Here is a 17,144-nt window from a genome sequence, read left to right on the forward strand (position 1 = left end):
AGATTCGTGAAGTCGTCATGAAATACAGAGTAAAGGAAAAGATCGAATTGAATTGTTTCCATATTGGGGAATGGGAAACAACACGTGATGCGGGGAATTCTACCTAAGGTATTTGGTGATGATGATATATATACTTGAATTGAATATCAAGTCTTAGCTCCCACATGGATAGTGTTAGATCATGAATACATATTGACGGAATCGAGTTCCTGGAGAAGCGGACCGAAAAATGAAATGCATTGGCCTTCTCTTGCTGACTATCGGGATGTATAGGCCATGGTGATCGAGGCTAGGTTGGAATAATCATTCACAAAATCGACGTTTTTGAGGATTTCTCGACTGGAAGGTGAGTATTGGAAGAATAAGACAACAGAGAAGCCATCCCCTGTCTCCATGTATATGCACCTGAACTCCACTCGCCCATAGAGTATTTTTCCAAGAACCATACTATGAGAGACCCATTACCACCCGCCAGAAACCTTGTTGTTGTGAATGCCTAGAGGTGCTAAGGTAATCTCCTGAACATCTTCTTTAACACCGCCTAGCCTTCCTGCAACACCAAGAATCGCCGTTTCAACATCACCTAGAGTAGAGGCAAGCTGGTTGACACGAGAGGCAGGCTTGTGTTGTGTGCCGTTCCTACCTCTAGAAGAGGCAAGCTCATTAATCTGTCTCTGTACCGAAAGTTCAACTCCATGAAGATGCTCCTCAATTTCTTTCATATTTTTTCGGTATTCTTCTAAAACAGCACCCATTTCATCCGATCGCCGTGAAAAGTAATCCACAAGACTATTAGGCCCATCGTGGCTAGAGTCTGCTTCTGTATCCTCTGGTAGAGCGAGAGTTGCTCGCCGCGATCCGAATGCAGTTCGTAATGAATGTTTTGATATCGACGGTGTTTGTTGCGTTGATGACCACCATCTTTCGCCTGGTGATGGTTGATATTGTACAGGAAGAAGCAAAGTGTCAATGGCGCGAAAGGCAAGCTTAGCATTGATAGCATCTTCTTTTACAAGATTGCGGGCATATTCGATGCCGCTTGCATCGTTTTCAAGAGACTCCTGAAGCGCGTCGAGCTTGCCTTGCACAAATTCGACGTCATTTGGTATTAATTCGATTGATGCAGAAATTGTTGGTAAAAGGTCGGAAACTTCATTACACATGTGGATCTGGTTGAGGATGAATGTGTCAATGGTTTCGATTTCTTTCTTCAGCTCATCGGCACAGCTTTCAAATTTGGTAGTGGGAAGAAGATTCGATATATCTATCTTAACACCCTGCACGATACTGGACCCCGTAACCTTCTGGTCCTGTTTTGCGGAAGAATTCTGGTTCGCAAAGAGTGATAATGTGGGGCCTTGCGGCTGCTTTGGCTGGAGAGTGGACGCACCACTATCATAGAACTAAAGTCAGTCCTTATGATTATGCCGCGGGAAGTCCGTCTAGAAAACTTACAATAATCCACCACCAGAATTTGAAGTTGCATTAAACCCCCCGAAAGCCGATTTGTTTTGGGGTTGTGATGTATTTGGTGTCTGTCCAAAAAGGGATCCGCCCATTGTAGCCTTCGGTTGCGTTGTACTACTCAGTCCCCCAAAAATTCCGCCTGACTGTGGAGTTTGGGTTGTTCCCGGGTTGCTGACAGACGCTCCTAGAGTAGAAAACATGGTCCCTGTTTGTGGTTGAGCTGCTGTAGACGAGCCTAGGCCGCTAAATATTCCGCCAGCACCGGCAGTTGTTGTATTGGATACACCACCAAATAAGCTTCCACTTAAAGCAGACGAAGGCGCTGGGTTTGAACTCCCCAAAGCATTTCCAGTATTTGCTGGGGCGGCGGTTGATGTTATATCGCCGAACAAATTTCCGCCGCTTTGTGTAGCCGCTGTTGAAGTGGTAGAGGGTTGGTTTTGCTTATTACCGCTATTTATGAGCCCGTTTCATTAGTGAATTATTGCGGATGCCCAGTCACGAAGACTCACAACAATGCATTTGCGGACGTGGTGTTGACCAATAAACCTCCAGAGGCTGGCGCGACGCTTCGCTGACCAAACATGCTGGGCAAACCAGCTACGAAGAAACGAGTAGCAGAAGCTAAGGGTGACGGCAAATCCCAGTGACTAGATTCCCCCGTCACAATCAAAGTTAGCAGTGAGGAAAAAGAGACAGAGCAGTGAAGGTTGTCTGATCACTATTATTTTGTTCTGAAGTTGAGCTCAAATGCCAAGCCTCATACGCCAAGCCTAAAGTAGAATAGTTCGTAGTTACATTTCTAAAGGATGGAGATAGGATACGGAGTACATACTAACTACCTAATGGAGTACTCCGTACCTACCTACTAACCTACCTACTCTTGACAATTGGACAGCCCAAATTTAATTAGTTTTCGCTGTACAAAGTCGCCACGATGTGCTCTTATAACTACCCAGGATTGAGCCCAGATTCCTCACAAGCAGCTTAGGAGCGAATACATCACTAAGCGGCCTTGAGCCGCTGACTTTTATGTTGGTATTTGCCCGGGTGTTTTGTACCCCGCAATCATAGCGATTATGGACGAATGCGCCGATAAGCTGTGGGGTCTAAAATGTGTTGCATCGACAGATAAAATAGAAGCACGAGCACCTACTGCTTCCAGTAGCCTCCCACCGGCTGTACAGCGCGAAAAGACGCGGCAAACAGATTCAACTTACTTCAAGAGTGCACATTGGTACAGTAGAAGCTTAATTGACTTCTGTATATTCCATATGAACTGCTAAAATATGAGTAAAGGACCGCTGATGGAACCACCATTGTTTCTAATTCTGCTGATAATTGCCTTCGAACGTTTGTATTGTATGTAGCCCTGGCCCAAGCTTGATATCAAAAAACGTTAATAAGTGAAGTTCCAGGCCCCCGGATCTACTTGATGGGAAAGCAGGCGCTCATTTTCTCACGCCGTATCATGCAACACTCTCCAGAGAGCCTATATACTCAGTCGCCCTTTACCCCTTCTTTTCACTTCAGGATACGTCTACAACGATACTTCTTTCATCAATCCGTGAACACCCAATCCGACTGACGTCCGCCCTATATCCTGGTCTCATCTCCTCCTACAGCTTAATATCCCCTACAACAGAGGCAGTCATAACTCCTCACAGTATACTCTACCCGGAAACTCTAGGTGGCACTAAGTTTCTTACCGGCTCCGATAGTCTAATTTGTGTTTTTGATGTCTCACGTCCTGGAAAAGACGGCCCAATTTCTAGGTTACCAACTATTCCCAGCAAGCGGAGAAAGATGGTTGGAGGTGGTATTGGAATGAAAGGGATTATATCAACATTAGCAGACAATCCAAGTGGCGATGGAATTGTCGCAGCAGGTACCTTTACAAGGCAAGTCGGTCTGTACGCCGGTAATGGCAGTGGCGATACTATTGCGATTTTTGGTGTTGGTGCTACAGAGGCGGAACACCATATTGGTGGAAAAGGCATCACGCAACTCTTATGGAGTCCCTGTGGCAGGTATTTGTACGTCGCAGAAAGGAAAAGTGACGGTATGTTGGTTTATGATATTCGAGTTACTGGTCGGCTTGTTGGTTGGCTCAAGGGACGTAAGGCAATGACAAATCAGCGGCTATACGCCGACATGGTTCCAGGTCATGGTAGCGAAATGCACGAAATTTGGGCGGGAGGCACAGATGGCTGTGTTCGCATGTGGAAACATGCTGCTCAATTTGAAGGAGAGACTCGACCGACCTGGGAAAGGAAAATACATGATGGTAGTATCCCGCGCTAATTGACTAGATTTGATGAAGCTGATACATGGCTTCAGATCCCATCACCAGCACCACTTTCCACCCGACAGGATCTGTGATGGTATCTTGCTCAGGACAAAAACACTATACGCAATATGGTAATGAAGAAGACATCTCCGATGATGTGGCAGACTGGGAATATCATTCTCAGCAAATCGATAATTCAATGAGACTATGGCAATTGTGAAGTCTCACAGGTATCGAAGCCACAATCCGATGTGGATACAAACACCGCAGTAATTCCATCAACCCATACCTTTCAACAAAACTTTTGTTTAAAAGGGTTTGTTGTTGATTTTTTCCGTTTACCTGGCTTGCCAGTGGCCGTCTTGATATCGACTGATATGTGAGCTAATTATAAAGGTAGTATGTACGGAGTCTCCGTACGGATTACTGAACAATGTTCTAGTCAACATACATTCTATACCATAATTGTTATTATCAATTCAAGCACCTTAGAGCAGCAGTAGCTGGTCAACTTTCTTTTTCCGCTTATCTTGTTTTTCACCTTTGCATACATGGCTAGAACCTCAAGGCCCCCAACAATTACAGCTACATATCTATGATAAGTGAACTTTTTTATCTTACCGTTCGGTGACCTAAGTCTAGGCTGACTTAGGTGCTCCCTGGGCTATTGCTGCTCAGTGAAATTGTTTAAAGGATCACTCTTCCATATATATCTCTGTGGAGATAGCGTCGAAGATTGCTGAGTTGACGTTTTTTGTGACTGTAGCGGTGCGCAAACTGTCACTCGTCGGGTTGTGCCGGGAACTTGCAACAAAAGTGTGTTCGACTTCTGAGAACTCCTTCCTACTATACTTCAATAGACATTAGGTACACATTGATCCTCTAATAACTCTTTTTGCTTCCTGTTATCGATAAACCCTTCAAGACAACTAAAACCATAGAGCCAATATTGATACAGCTGATTTTATAGGTGCACACCCGCATACTACCGCGTTACCTTCCGCCCGTCGCAAATACGAAGTACTTGAGAGTACCGTTCTCTCAATTCTCTCATATATAATTTCCTGGCTATAGAGAAAGAGGCTTATTCATCTTTCGCAAAGTTATTATTCATTGCCATTGACTAGCTATTGTTGTCATCGCTAGCGTGCCGGTGGCATTCTTCGCGAGGCTTTAGAAACCTCCTCTTCGAGGCAGTTAGTAGCATATCGGTGTTTATGTCGTTGATACTAGCGCAAAGCGAATGATTTCAGTATTGTTATCCCACAGTACTGCATGAACAGCGTCACTTTGCTTGTCAACTGCAAGTGAATTGGATTTCAAGTTAATTGATAAGCGAACTTCAATCACGGAAAGTTGTATATAACTTGACCAGGTTCTCCCGCCTTTTTACAACACTCTCCTCTTCTCTTCAATCACCGATCTGGCCAACATCACCGACATTTACTGCTTACAACAATTTCTACAACCAAGACATTACCACCCATATACTGCCGTCAATTCTATGCACATCACAAGGATGCGCTCTTTGTGAATGTTCTGATTGTGCATTTAAGGTGACGCAACAGCTTTAACCCCCTATTCCCCATGGCCCTCAACTAATATCACTTCTGCAATATCATCTATAGAACACCTTCCTTCTTTTCCTACTATCCCACTGTTTACTTTGTGAATATCTCTATGCCCTGTGGTTACCGTTGGCTTTACTTTTTGGTATAGTGATTCAAGCGCGTCAACTAGAATTCACGTCACTGTTGCGTCTTTTTGGCATCTGCTCAACAGCAGTAGAATACTCTTCCACCTTGTCTCTATTCTATCAACGACACTCACCAGAATACCTCAGCAACGGCCAAATCACTGCATATTTTCTGCAATATTTCATATTACCACCCCTAGCACTACCCGTTACTGTCACATTCTCCCTCCAATATTGTGCAGACTAACTCTGGGCACTCCTACATTTCTGCTGTGCTGAAATGGCCCAAAATTCAATTCATATGGTTGCAGGCCCATCTTCAGGAGCACTGCCTATCTTGTTAGATAAGAATCTTTGTTCCTTAAATGACATTAGTCAACAGGGGATCATAAGGTGGCTCGTACCTTGTACTCTTATTGGCGTGAATAGGTTCTAATTTTATGTTCTAGCAACCATTCTGAACTCTCTCCGAACGATCTTTCAGAGCCAGAACCTAGCTCGTACTTTGAAACTGCGTGTGATACCCTAGTCGATTCCCGAGAAAGCTATGACTTTTTTCAAAGTATATATTGGACTTCCCGCTTCCGCTTCTTTGGTATACTGACATATTTTCCGTATCAGCTGGTCACCACGCAAACTACTGTGGCAGTAACCAACGCGGTATAAGCTCGAATATCTTTCTAGAACCGCCGTTTCAAGGATTCAAGGAATGCTTTCAAGGTAAGCCTGTTTGGGCCATCACTTCTCTCAACAGTGTGGTTTGGGAGAAAGCTAATGGTATCTCGTGCCTCCGTACCGCCGTTTACAGTGGCAAATACCGATGATGAAGAATTGAAACTACAAATCACACCCACAAGAGCGGGGCACAATGCCGTGATACAGGGGCTACCGGCGGGTGTTGGTGCTCTAGATGCCGATGAAAAAATTGTGTTAACCTTTACATCTGCTGCTGAAGCAAATTCATTCGCGCCGCAAAAGTGGCCCAATGCCCTTATTGATGCCACCATTCCACAGACCCAGATTGAACGAGAGGCTATTGTTAGAGATCTAATGATGTCTATGTACGATCTCTCAAATTCTAAAGATAACGACGGCATGCTTAGGCCCTGGAGAGAACGGCGATATTGTTTTCAACGTGTTGAGATTGCGTGCTGGAATATCCTAGTAAGGAGAATTGACAGTACGTTGTTCTAGACAAATTCTAACGATAATTAGGCCGCGTGTATCGAACGACACCAGAATGGCCCCCTGCGCCAGTCGTGGGAATTGAAAGATAGCAAACCAGATAATATCGGAACTTTTGCTGAAAGAATATCAATAATTCTTCAGATTTTGAGGGTAAGAGGAACCATGCCAGTAACTTTGAGCATTGAAACCTGATATCTTATCTAGGAACGCAAGACAATTTGCAAGAGACTGTTGGATGTCCCGTTCTTTTTGAATTTCATTGATGATCCGAATTATCAAGAAAATGTAAGGTATTTATCTATGCCCACTTGAGGAAGAAGCTAATTTTATGCAGCGCGTTGAACAGAATAAAGGTCTCAATGCTAAGAAGGGGGTAGTGATTAAGGCAGGAAAGGATGCATTGGAGAAGGAAGAAAAGGAGAGCGGTAGAGTTCCCCTGGAAGAGAAAAAAAGGCAAAAAAAATCAGATTCGCCAACGATAAAGTCCGACCCAGCAGCACCATCGACGGGTAAACGCAAGCGAAAATCGGGGTTAAAAACCCAGACTCGAGAAGCTGTTAAAATACGTCCGTCGTGCGAGACTCCATGCTCGATGCCATTTAATTCCCTTAACAGTGCCCATCACTCAAATCTTTTTGCTTTACAGGCCACACCAACTCTGAATAGCAATACTGTTGGATACGTGCAAACTCTTGGCACTGAACTTTTGCACTCAAATACTTCCTCTCACTATTTTCCAGCCCTGGAATACGCGAGGCACCCTATCAATTTTTCTCGGGAAGATAGCTCTGTGATTGACTTGGCTAAAACCATGACGTCCCATAATTTTCATGGCCTTGGAACACCCATTTCAGGACCATCACAGACATCAAGCCCCACTGCCAATCAATTTTTCGCACCAATGAACAGCGCATTGAATGGCTATATGAGGGGGCCTCAATCTCATGGAATTCAAACTCCATGGTATCCGATAACGGATCAAATAGCGGATATATCTTCGCCTTCATCTCAGTTTAAATCTTCACAATTTCCGACCGCAGGTAACCACATTCTAAATATTGCGCAACCAGTCAATCAGCCTTATTTTCAATACCCCCAGCATCTGGAGGGTAAATTACTTGACAACTTCACCCCTGGACCCTCCATCAATTCTGCATTTCAGCAACACCCAGCCTTTCAAACACCATGCTATCCACTTCAAAACTTTTCAGACGTGAATACCTTGCACAACTTCAGTATCAACCCTATTGAGGCAAACTCCGGCGCTCAGCAGCCCTCTAATGAGTCATTCCGGCATGGCCCTATGGATAAGCGCTCCCATGAAAACACACCGGAACCTTCTACCTAATAAGACGTTTTCAGCTCCAGCAACTGGGCTCCGTGATGAAGATATGGCTTCCACATCCCGCAGTGAAGTCTTGGATATGAACTTCTATCTTTTTATTTATTTATTTTTATCCACTACAAGCTTGAAATTGATTCAAATTTGCTAGATATTTCTCACAATATGCTGTTAGCGGGCGTTATTGTTCTTCCTTGTACTTTTATGCGGCATGCTGTTACGAATTATGACTGATGAATATTTACGACATAATGATGACGATTCAACATTTCATTTAATTCTTCTAGATGCTTTTTCTATTTTGATAAACAGCTATCTAACATGCTTATTTGGGCATTGGATAATCATCAAGAAATGATACTATATTACCTGACCCCGGTTCCTGACTTAGAAAGTGAAGGATACTTACGTAGCTTGAAGATTGATGTCATAAGTTTCATATGGAAAGGCTTCCAAGCTCTGTAGTAATTGGCCCCATCCATCACCAATTGTACCAGGCTTGCCAGCGCCAACCCTCCATGATTCGACTAGGTGAGAGGCGCCATCGTTTTGAGAATCAAGTTCTTTATGTTCGCCTGTCACACCTGCTAGCACCTCTTGTTCTCTTCCTCTGTACTCATTTAGTAAACCTTCATGGGGGCACCAAACGACCCTCATTCCCGCTCTTCTCCCCGCTTCAACTCCAGGGACGCTATCCTCGAAAACAAGGCATTCCTCTGGCTTGATTTCCGGCTCCTGATTCCCACTAGCCCTGATCTCCTGGTTAATAATTTCTAGCGCTAGAAGATAGATGTCTGGCCTTGGTTTCCCCCTTCCAGCACCAATTCTGGGATCATCTCCAATAACAATCCTTGATGAAGGGAAGAGAGAGAAGAGCTCATTAAGGTGAGACGTTTTGAGGGTATAATTTTTGGCTTGGGAAGATGTTGCGAGGGCAATGTGAACGGGAGACGTTGTAGTTGCAGTCGTGGCAAGGGATCTGACGAGGCTGAGTGCGCCAGGAAGGGGTTGGGTGGTAGGGAAGTATTGGGCTTGGAAAGCAGAGAGCTTCGTGAGATATTCAGCATTAGAAATGGGGAGTTGAGCCCAGGAGAAAAAAATTTCGCTGGCCTGTGGAAAAGACAAGGGAAGTTAGTTGTTGCAGTGGGGTTGTTGTCATAGCGGCGTGCTAGCAATAGTCATTTGTGCATACCTCTGGTGCTGGCCTTCCCTGAAGTTGGGCCTTTATCGACCAAGGAAGCAATGGTTTTTCATATTCGCGTAGGACCTCATTTACACATCGTGTATATAGGTCTTCAGAGTCGATCAACAGGCCATCCATATCGAATAAGCATGCCCGGACAGGGGGAAAGCTTGAGTGAGCAGCATTTAGTGGGAGAGTAGCTAAATTTGGACATAGTAGTTTAAGGGATTCTCACTTCTGAGCATCCATTTCGTCGGCAGAAGGCAAAAACGGTTTAGAAGTGAAAGACGACAGCACAACCTTCTCACTACGAGCGGAGTACTCCCTACTAGGGGTATATTAATCGGGGGTTAAGCTAACGTGTACTCCGTATTAACTATAGCTAGGCAGCTAGTTATCTTGCCTCATAACCTCAGACCTTCACCGTATGTTGAAGAGTCGTCTCCTACCTACTAACTAGGGTGGGGCTATGCCAAGATACACTAGGCTGAATTGAGACTTCTCTTCAACATCCGTTGAACTGGCAGAATTACCAGAATGGGTTAGTTCAAAACACTAAATTCGCGCTAAAGAACCTTAGCAGCACGCGTCTGAGGGGATGAGGTAACTAGTTATCACCGACCCGCGTTACGAAGTTATAACTTGCCAAGCCCTGATAACCCGGTTATCACGGCGCCTCCCCTAACAAACCCATTCAGTATAACTCGGTTATCAGCCAGCTTGGCGGCATGAGTTAGAGTTCGTGTTATATGGGGCCCCCGTACGGTGATTGGCAGGCTGTAGAATTACTATGCCAAAACAGTACACGCGCAGGCAGGCTGGTAGCTTAGTAATTAGAGAGCTTAGTAATTACACAGCTGATTACACAGCGCGCAGGCTGGTTACTAAGCTCCGGCGCGCGTAACGCCAAGACTTTTCAGATGCACTAGACTATATTGGGCTTAGTATGATAACTTGCCCCACTAAAGTTACCTAGTTACTAAGTTAACTAATTAACCACAGGTAGTTAACTAGTTAGTCGGAAACTTTGAAGATTAGGAACTGGCCAGACTAACTTATCAAGCAAATCCGTCACAGCAAGTCCTATTGCAACCATACCAGCTCATCTGTGTTCCATAGAAATATGTCGAGCACAGCCGAGTACAGTCAAAACCATGAGAGCAGTGATGATGAAAGTGATGTTTTTCATGATGCGCATTTTCCTCCCAATGAAGAAGCTGTATGTTTCTGACTACTGTCTTCATTCTTGCGGGGTCTGCCACTAATATGATGGACTTTTATTTTCACACAGGCTCTCCTCACACAATCCAATACTCATAAATCTGAAGCAAATAAACTTTTCTTATCCGCGTCTTACTCGGAGGCTATATCAACCTACGATCGTGCCTTAGCGTTTTGCCCCAGCTATCTCGACTACGAAATCGCAGTACTGCGGAGCAACATTGCCGCATGCCACTTGAAACTTGAAGATTGGAAGCTTGCTATAGATGCTGCAACTGCCAGCATTGAATGTTTGGATCGAGTCCTTCCTTCCCTTTCTCCTGTTGCCTCTGCGTTGGAACAGGGAAACGGTTCTCGCGCGGCTCAAAGGGTAGGTCTCGCAGATGGCGTCATAGAACTTGATGAAAATGGTGATGAAGGGGAAGCAGAGCAGCTAAAACAGTTGAAAGAACATGATAAAAAGAAAGAAGATGTGAAGCGAATTCGAGCAAAGGCGCTGATGAGAAGAGCTCGGGGAAGGTTGGAAGTTGGCGGATGGGTAAATTTACAAGGGGCCCAGGAGGACTACAACAAGTTAATTCAGCTGAAGACATTACCTCGAAAAGATGAACTGGCTGTTCTCAAGTCGCTCGCAGAATTACCCTCGAAGATCAATGCCGCGAGAGAAAAAGAAATTGGAGACATGATGGGGAAGTTGAAAGAAGTAAGGACAATGCCAATGATCCACTGTGCTCTTTTTTCAATTCATGCTTGTCCAGGGGCTAACATGTGCTTTAGCTGGGTAATGGCATTCTGAAGCCATTTGGTCTATCGACAGATAACTTTAAATTTGTGCAAGATGAGAAAACTGGTGGATATAATGTTGCGTTTGAAAAGTAGATTTTGTGAAAGGCTCAACTTCTTTAACTTGGATGCTTTTCGGCTGCTCAATATTACTTATTTTATTGAACCAAGGGAAGACCGGTCTACAGACAGACAGATCACCCCGTGATTCCGATATGCATGGAAAAAGATGTTTCAGCCTTGGATTAGTTTCCAGCTGATGAGCTTACCGCCCATCAAGCACTTAGTGATTTGATATCTGGGCTTCAGAGTTGGTGATTATGTCATCACCCATAGCGGCCGGAAGTCGGCATCTGTTAAGCTTTGTCCCACTTCGGGGGCTTGATTCACGGGTCAGGGGCAATAATATGGAAGAACGGCCAGTGCTCAGTGTTCTGCAAGGCATCTGCAAGACTGCAACGTCATATGCATTTTGTTTTCGCCCGTATTAAGATTATGCGAGAAGCATAACATGGTTTTCGGAACTTCCACATACATGGCCTAGCTGCAATAAGAGTACTTTGTAATCACGCGGTTTACACCTAAACCTACCTATACTACTATTTCAGCGAAGCTATTTATTTTGTTCAATACCCAGCGTGCGCACTTCCCATCCTATTTACCCGATCCATCTACTCTTTATTAGGTACCAGTAATTACCACCCCTATTCCCTAGTACAGTATCGGCGACAATCACACCTTGTGCTCCGTACTAAAAGCGCATTCCCTTATATTTCCTCGAACCTACGAATCAAATTGTGTTGCGTCCCTTGTCGTGGTCTATTTGTGATACCAATGCAGGGGCCCCCACCGGCATCTCAGGTACGATGTACATTCATGCCCTTAGTTTATGTATCTGACGTCTATTTTGCAAATATAGGCCTTAGTTACGGCGGGTGGTCCACCGTATTTGCCGCAATCAGCCGGTTTGGGGGGCATACCGACCGTTTCCGTCGACGTTCCAATATGCTCTGTTTTTGTGGCAATATTCCTCGTGGCTGCTGTCAGTCATATGCGGCTTTTCAGATTAAATCTCTCTCGGGGCCATAAATTTATCCCATCTGCCGTTACCTTTGGTTTCTGCGTGGCGCGCACAGTTGCGAATGTTTTACGAATCGCATGGGCCACACATACAACAAATTTCCGCCTTGCGATTGCTGCACAGGTACTTGTTGCGGCAGGTGTTATACTCTTGTTTATTCTCAACTTACTCTATGCTCAACGTATGCTCCGCGCGAGCTGGCCACGGCTTGGCTGGTCCCGGGGAGGTTCCTATCTTTTCAAAGCGCTATACATTCTTATTGGAATCACGCTTATTATGGTCATTGTCGCAACCGTCCAGAGTTTTTATACCCTCAACGCCAACACTCGCCGCATAGACCGCAACCTGCAGCTCTATGGCGGGAGCTACACGACATTCATTTCGTTCTTACCGCTCCCAATACTGGTCTTCCTTTTCCTAACGCCTCGACCTGGTCAGCCACAGCCAGGTGAGTCGTTTGGAGCGGGTAGCTGGGGTGCGAAAGGTGTCATTGTAGGTGCAGCGTCAGTTCTCCTTACGCTGGGAGCTGGATTTCGACTAGGCATAGCAGCTATGCCGCCTCGACCTCTCTCGCACCCAGCTTGGTACCACCACAAAGTTTGCTTTTATATTTTCAATTTTAGTCTCGAGGCGATTGTCGTGTACTTGTATTTATTGGGACGGGTGGACCAGAGATTTTTCGTCCCGGACGGGAGTTCAAAGGTGAGGTCATACTCGGTAGAGGACGGGCGGAGCAAGGAAGAAGGTTCGAGTTCGAGTTCGAAGGCAGTCCAGGGCGAGAAAGGGGAAGGCCAGGTAGTAGAAGCAGCAGTCGAGAGCAAATAGAGAAAACTCTGTCATTGGCGATCTACTCCGTAGCAGCTGTACTCCTGAGTGCTGGTTGTAACGCACAGCGGCCTTGGCAGCTGACCTAATCACAGCCGTGGCTGGTGGGCAGTGTGGCGCGGACCTCATCGCGGCTTGGCAGTGCACTGGGAGGAAATAGTTCGACGCCAACTCCCCTCCCACCAGCTTCAGCAGCCGTGAACAACAACCCCTTTCACCTCCACGCCACAATCTATAATTGCCTGTTCTCTCTATCACCTTGAAGTTCTTTGCCCTTGTGATACCCATTTCTCTGTTATTACTAGTTTTATCTGTTTCCCTGGCGACCTGCTGAACACCTGCTTAATCCACGTGCGCTTGCGTTCCCCCCCCTCATCTCCCTTTCATTCATGTCGGACCCTTCATTCTATCCTCAAATGGAGGGCAAAATGGATATCGACTCCGGCCGCACACCTGAACCCCATCACCTTTCTTTAACCAGCGATCCCGAGTCTATACCGACCCTCGACGGATGGATTACGAACCTAATGGGTTGTAAGCAGCTGGCGGAAAGCGACGTACAAAGGCTTTGTGAAAGGGTATGATTTTTTACGCGCTACGAATGCGCGTTATTCCCTATGTATTACATGCATATCGAGCTCATTTACTTTTCTTTAGGCTCGGGAGGTTTTACAAGCCGAGTCAAATGTTCAGCCCGTGGTACGTATTTTGTATGCTGAGTACTACAGCAGGCCATGTTGATTTCCTTTTCTTTCTTTCTTTAGAAATGCCCTGTTACAGTATGCGGAGACATTCACGGTCAATTTCACGACCTCATGGAGCTCTTTCGAATTGGTGGCCCCAACCCTGACACGAATTATCTCTTTATGGGTAAGCCGGCTTCAATGCTTTAGGCGCTGAACCATTCGCTAATTCGGCGAAGGCGACTACGTCGATCGCGGATACTATTCTGTTGAAACAGTTACCCTTCTTGTTGCTCTTAAAATTCGCTACCCTCAACGAATCACGATCCTCCGTGGAAACCACGAGTCTCGTCAGATAACTCAGGTATACGGATTTTATGATGAGTGTTTGCGGAAGTACGGCAATGCGAATGTTTGGAAGTACTTCACAGATCTCTTCGATTTCCTCCCTCTTACTGCCCTGATCGACAATCAGATTTTCTGTCTGCATGGTGGGCTCAGTCCGTCCATTGACACACTTGACAACATACGTTCATTAGACCGTATACAGGAGGTCCCACATGAAGGGCCGATGTGCGATTTGCTATGGAGCGACCCTGACGATAGATGTGGCTGGGGTATCTCGCCTCGGGGTGCTGGTTATACCTTCGGCCAGGATATTTCAGAGGCTTTTAACCATAATAATGGACTGACCCTTGTTGCGAGGGCACATCAGTTAGTTATGGAGGGCTATAACTGGTCTCAAGATAGGAATGTGGTGACCATTTTCTCTGGTAATTTCACGATTTTCCCTTTATCACATTGAGCCTTGCTAATATTTTTTCTCAGCTCCCAACTACTGCTATAGGTGTGGCAACCAGGCAGCGATTATGGAAATTGACGAACACCTAAAATATACTTTGTATGTGAAATCCTCTTATGTCTCCCTCTGCCAACGCCGACCTTTGTGCTAATTGTGTCTTGATCCAGCCTCCAATTCGACCCTTGTCCGCGAGCTGGGGAACCTATGGTGTCTCGACGTACTCCTGATTACTTCCTCTGATTCAGTAACAGAAAGCAATTTTGTTTCTATTCCTATCCTAATTCCTTTTATGATGCCGTCGAGAAATTACAAGTTCTCACGATTCTCATTCCTTTCGTTCGCACCACATCGGCCCACTTTCATTGGAGGTAAACTCTCATATGGGCTTTGCGAAGGATAGGGAAGGTAGCGGAACTAAACCCCCATAGCGCAGAAAATTTAAAATATTAGAGATGCCCGAAATGTCAGATATGATAAACCTGACTTGCTTGAACAACATGTTAGGTCCCTAAATACATACTATTGTGATAAAGAAAGAGCCCTTCGAGAACGAACTTTTGAACATGGTTCATTATCATACATTACATGATTCTGCTGAGTAACTAGATGCGAAACAGGCATATGTTAAGTAGCACATCCATCGATGCCAACCCCAATGGTTTGAGGATGCCTGGCCTAAATTCCCTAATTTTAATACATCAGGTTAGCCATATTTTACTGTTGATGTTGTTTCTAATAACATTGATCCCCTGTCAATTTAGGACTAGGTACTCGCGAGGGAGATTAACCAAAGGGTCATATAGATGTTATCTGCATTACTCCGTACATTTTATTGCATTATACCAGTCCAAGGGAAGCTATGTATTGCGTGGAACCTTGACATATCAAATCATAAGGTAAATACTACACAAGATAAAATTTAAGTATCACAACTCCTACGATGCTGGGTTACCATATACAAATTCACCTATTATGCAAACCAAGAGAACAAAGGCGATTGTTCCAATGCCGCGATCAATCCTAGACTCAAATAATGGTTAAATTATACCTCCACCAAAACCCCCTCCAAAGCCCCCAAAACCATTTCCCGTTGGGGGGTTGCCCCGACCAGGCATAGGTCTTCTAAGTCCGCGCCCAAACGGACGTCCATCGCTGGGTCCTACGGGATCGTATCGTGCTCCAGGAGGGACTTGTGGATCAAACGAGCCGGCTTGGCCTCCATTCCCACCAAACATTGGATCGTCAAAGGTAGGATGCATACCGCCGCCGCCCCTAGGCGGCCCAAAATGTGGCCGCAGTGGATCATGTGGGCTAAGTCCTGGGGGGTATAAATCTCTCTCGCCGATATTTAGTGGTCGCTCTCCACTGTAAGGAGGACCAGCGTGCAACCAACGAGGTGGTGCATTGATTTCGTACTCATCTTCAAAGCCTGGGGGAGGAAAGTCTCCGGCGGGAACAGGACGGCGGGGCGGAGCGGCAAGTGGGTCTCGCAGCGGATAAACCTCGGCGGGGTGGCGGGGGTCATCCCGGTCACGTGGTGGGGTTCGTGGCCGGGCTGCCTCTCGATCTCGCGATTCGCTGGCGCTCTGAAAGCTATCTTCATAGCCTTCTTTTTGGAGGCCTGGAGCGAGCCTTTGGATAACGTTTATTCGGAATAATGAAATAAGATCATTCAGGCGGTTGCTGGATATGAAAATAAACTGCAAGGCAGCCGCGAGATCTGGGCTTGGAGACAGTGGCAGAGCAGAAAGTGAAATATAATCGCGAGCGGGAACATCAAAAGACGAGGCCTTGTCGTCACCGAGCGCAAGGGCAGATATTACGGCGTTATTGCCAAGTTGAATAATCTTGAGAAGATAGTGCATTGATGATTGCTCGTGAGCGTACTTAAACGAATATGTTGTCGTTGCATTCCACTCCTTGGGTAACTTGGAGGCCGGTTCTAAGACACAGTATACCAAATTAGCGATATATAAAAGACATGTCTGGTGTAAAGATGGAGCTAGTACCAATTTTTTGCTCCTCACCCAACCCGATCAATCTGAAGCCTACCGCAGTCATACATGCATGGCCCACCAACGCGATTACCTCTGGCGCCGTTTTCAAGTTAGGTGCATCTTTGTTGAGACATGAAGCAGCAAGTGAGAGAACATGATCCAATGCCAAACCAGGCCTGGAAGTTCCGGAAGAAGCGCCAGTAGAAGCCATGTTGCTACTAGCTCCAACGGTATTGTCACATCTTCTTTATATTCAATCCTCAATGATTCGTTTAGGCAGCGACGATGACGTTGGGTTCACGGCCGCGGAATATCTAAAAGCCGATCGCTGAATGCGCGCCACACATCTAAATACATAGTAGGTACGGAGTGCTCCGTACTATCAACATCCTGACAGTTTTAAAATGCTGTCGGAGGTGCTTTCGTAGGTTTCTATCTGTAGAGGCTGCATTTTTGTAAGATACCGTGATTGGATTTACGAAACTATTTGCGGAACTAGTTATGGGTATCCTATTTTCTATATGCGTGTATTTAGCTGTAGTACATATCGAAACACATATTATAGAATATATCTATCTGTGCGGAT

The 17,144-nt window shown here is 45.6% G+C and overlaps 8 protein-coding genes across 8 annotated transcripts; 5 read left to right on the plus strand and 3 right to left on the minus strand.

The window, feature by feature from the left end:
• Positions 1-461: 461 nt before the first annotated feature.
• NUP49 (Nucleoporin nup49/NSP49 (Nuclear pore protein nup49/NSP49)) lies at positions 462-2,053 on the minus strand (the record flags this gene model as incomplete). Its single annotated transcript, XM_049251578.1, has 3 exons — positions 462-1,392; positions 1,456-1,920; positions 1,980-2,053. The coding sequence occupies 3 exons, from the start codon at positions 2,051-2,053 to the stop codon at positions 462-464; spliced, it is 1,470 nt and encodes a 489-aa protein (XP_049109383.1).
• Positions 2,054-2,546: 493 nt separating this feature from the next.
• Positions 2,547-3,771, plus strand: LOZ57_002510 (uncharacterized protein; the record flags this gene model as incomplete). Its single annotated transcript, XM_049251579.1, has 3 exons — positions 2,547-2,704; positions 2,767-2,829; positions 2,886-3,771. 3 exons carry the CDS (start codon positions 2,547-2,549, stop codon positions 3,769-3,771), a joined length of 1,107 nt encoding a protein of 368 aa, XP_049109384.1.
• A 1,962-nt stretch (positions 3,772-5,733) lies between these two features.
• LOZ57_002511 (uncharacterized protein) lies at positions 5,734-7,989 on the plus strand (the record flags this gene model as incomplete). The annotated part of the gene is made up of 7 exons (XM_049251580.1): positions 5,734-5,846; positions 5,903-6,015; positions 6,075-6,173; positions 6,262-6,617; positions 6,669-6,791; positions 6,846-6,926; positions 6,976-7,989. The coding sequence occupies 7 exons, from the start codon at positions 5,734-5,736 to the stop codon at positions 7,987-7,989; spliced, it is 1,899 nt and encodes a 632-aa protein (XP_049109385.1).
• A 399-nt stretch (positions 7,990-8,388) lies between these two features.
• LOZ57_002512 (uncharacterized protein) lies at positions 8,389-9,415 on the minus strand (the record flags this gene model as incomplete). The annotated part of the gene is made up of 3 exons (XM_049251581.1): positions 8,389-9,093; positions 9,176-9,335; positions 9,402-9,415. The coding sequence occupies 3 exons, from the start codon at positions 9,413-9,415 to the stop codon at positions 8,389-8,391; spliced, it is 879 nt and encodes a 292-aa protein (XP_049109386.1).
• Positions 9,416-10,289: 874 nt separating this feature from the next.
• LOZ57_002513 (uncharacterized protein) lies at positions 10,290-11,266 on the plus strand (the record flags this gene model as incomplete). Its single annotated transcript, XM_049251582.1, has 3 exons — positions 10,290-10,385; positions 10,458-11,090; positions 11,165-11,266. 3 exons carry the CDS (start codon positions 10,290-10,292, stop codon positions 11,264-11,266), a joined length of 831 nt encoding a protein of 276 aa, XP_049109387.1.
• Positions 11,267-12,004: 738 nt separating this feature from the next.
• On the plus strand, positions 12,005-13,076 carry LOZ57_002514 (uncharacterized protein; the record flags this gene model as incomplete). The annotated part of the gene is made up of 2 exons (XM_049251583.1): positions 12,005-12,031; positions 12,090-13,076. The coding sequence occupies 2 exons, from the start codon at positions 12,005-12,007 to the stop codon at positions 13,074-13,076; spliced, it is 1,014 nt and encodes a 337-aa protein (XP_049109388.1).
• A 389-nt stretch (positions 13,077-13,465) lies between these two features.
• On the plus strand, positions 13,466-14,801 carry LOZ57_002515 (uncharacterized protein; the record flags this gene model as incomplete). Its single annotated transcript, XM_049251584.1, has 6 exons — positions 13,466-13,654; positions 13,734-13,775; positions 13,841-13,946; positions 13,999-14,532; positions 14,588-14,660; positions 14,729-14,801. The coding sequence occupies 6 exons, from the start codon at positions 13,466-13,468 to the stop codon at positions 14,799-14,801; spliced, it is 1,017 nt and encodes a 338-aa protein (XP_049109389.1).
• Positions 14,802-15,598: 797 nt separating this feature from the next.
• Positions 15,599-16,769, minus strand: LOZ57_002516 (uncharacterized protein; the record flags this gene model as incomplete). Its single annotated transcript, XM_049251585.1, has 2 exons — positions 15,599-16,503; positions 16,571-16,769. The coding sequence occupies 2 exons, from the start codon at positions 16,767-16,769 to the stop codon at positions 15,599-15,601; spliced, it is 1,104 nt and encodes a 367-aa protein (XP_049109390.1).
• Between the last annotated feature and the right edge of the window lie 375 nt (positions 16,770-17,144).

This window comes from Ophidiomyces ophidiicola, assembly GCF_022830035.1.
Source record: "Ophidiomyces ophidiicola strain CBS 122913 chromosome Unknown scaffold_7, whole genome shotgun sequence".
NCBI lineage: Eukaryota > Fungi > Ascomycota > Eurotiomycetes > Onygenales > Onygenaceae > Ophidiomyces > Ophidiomyces ophidiicola.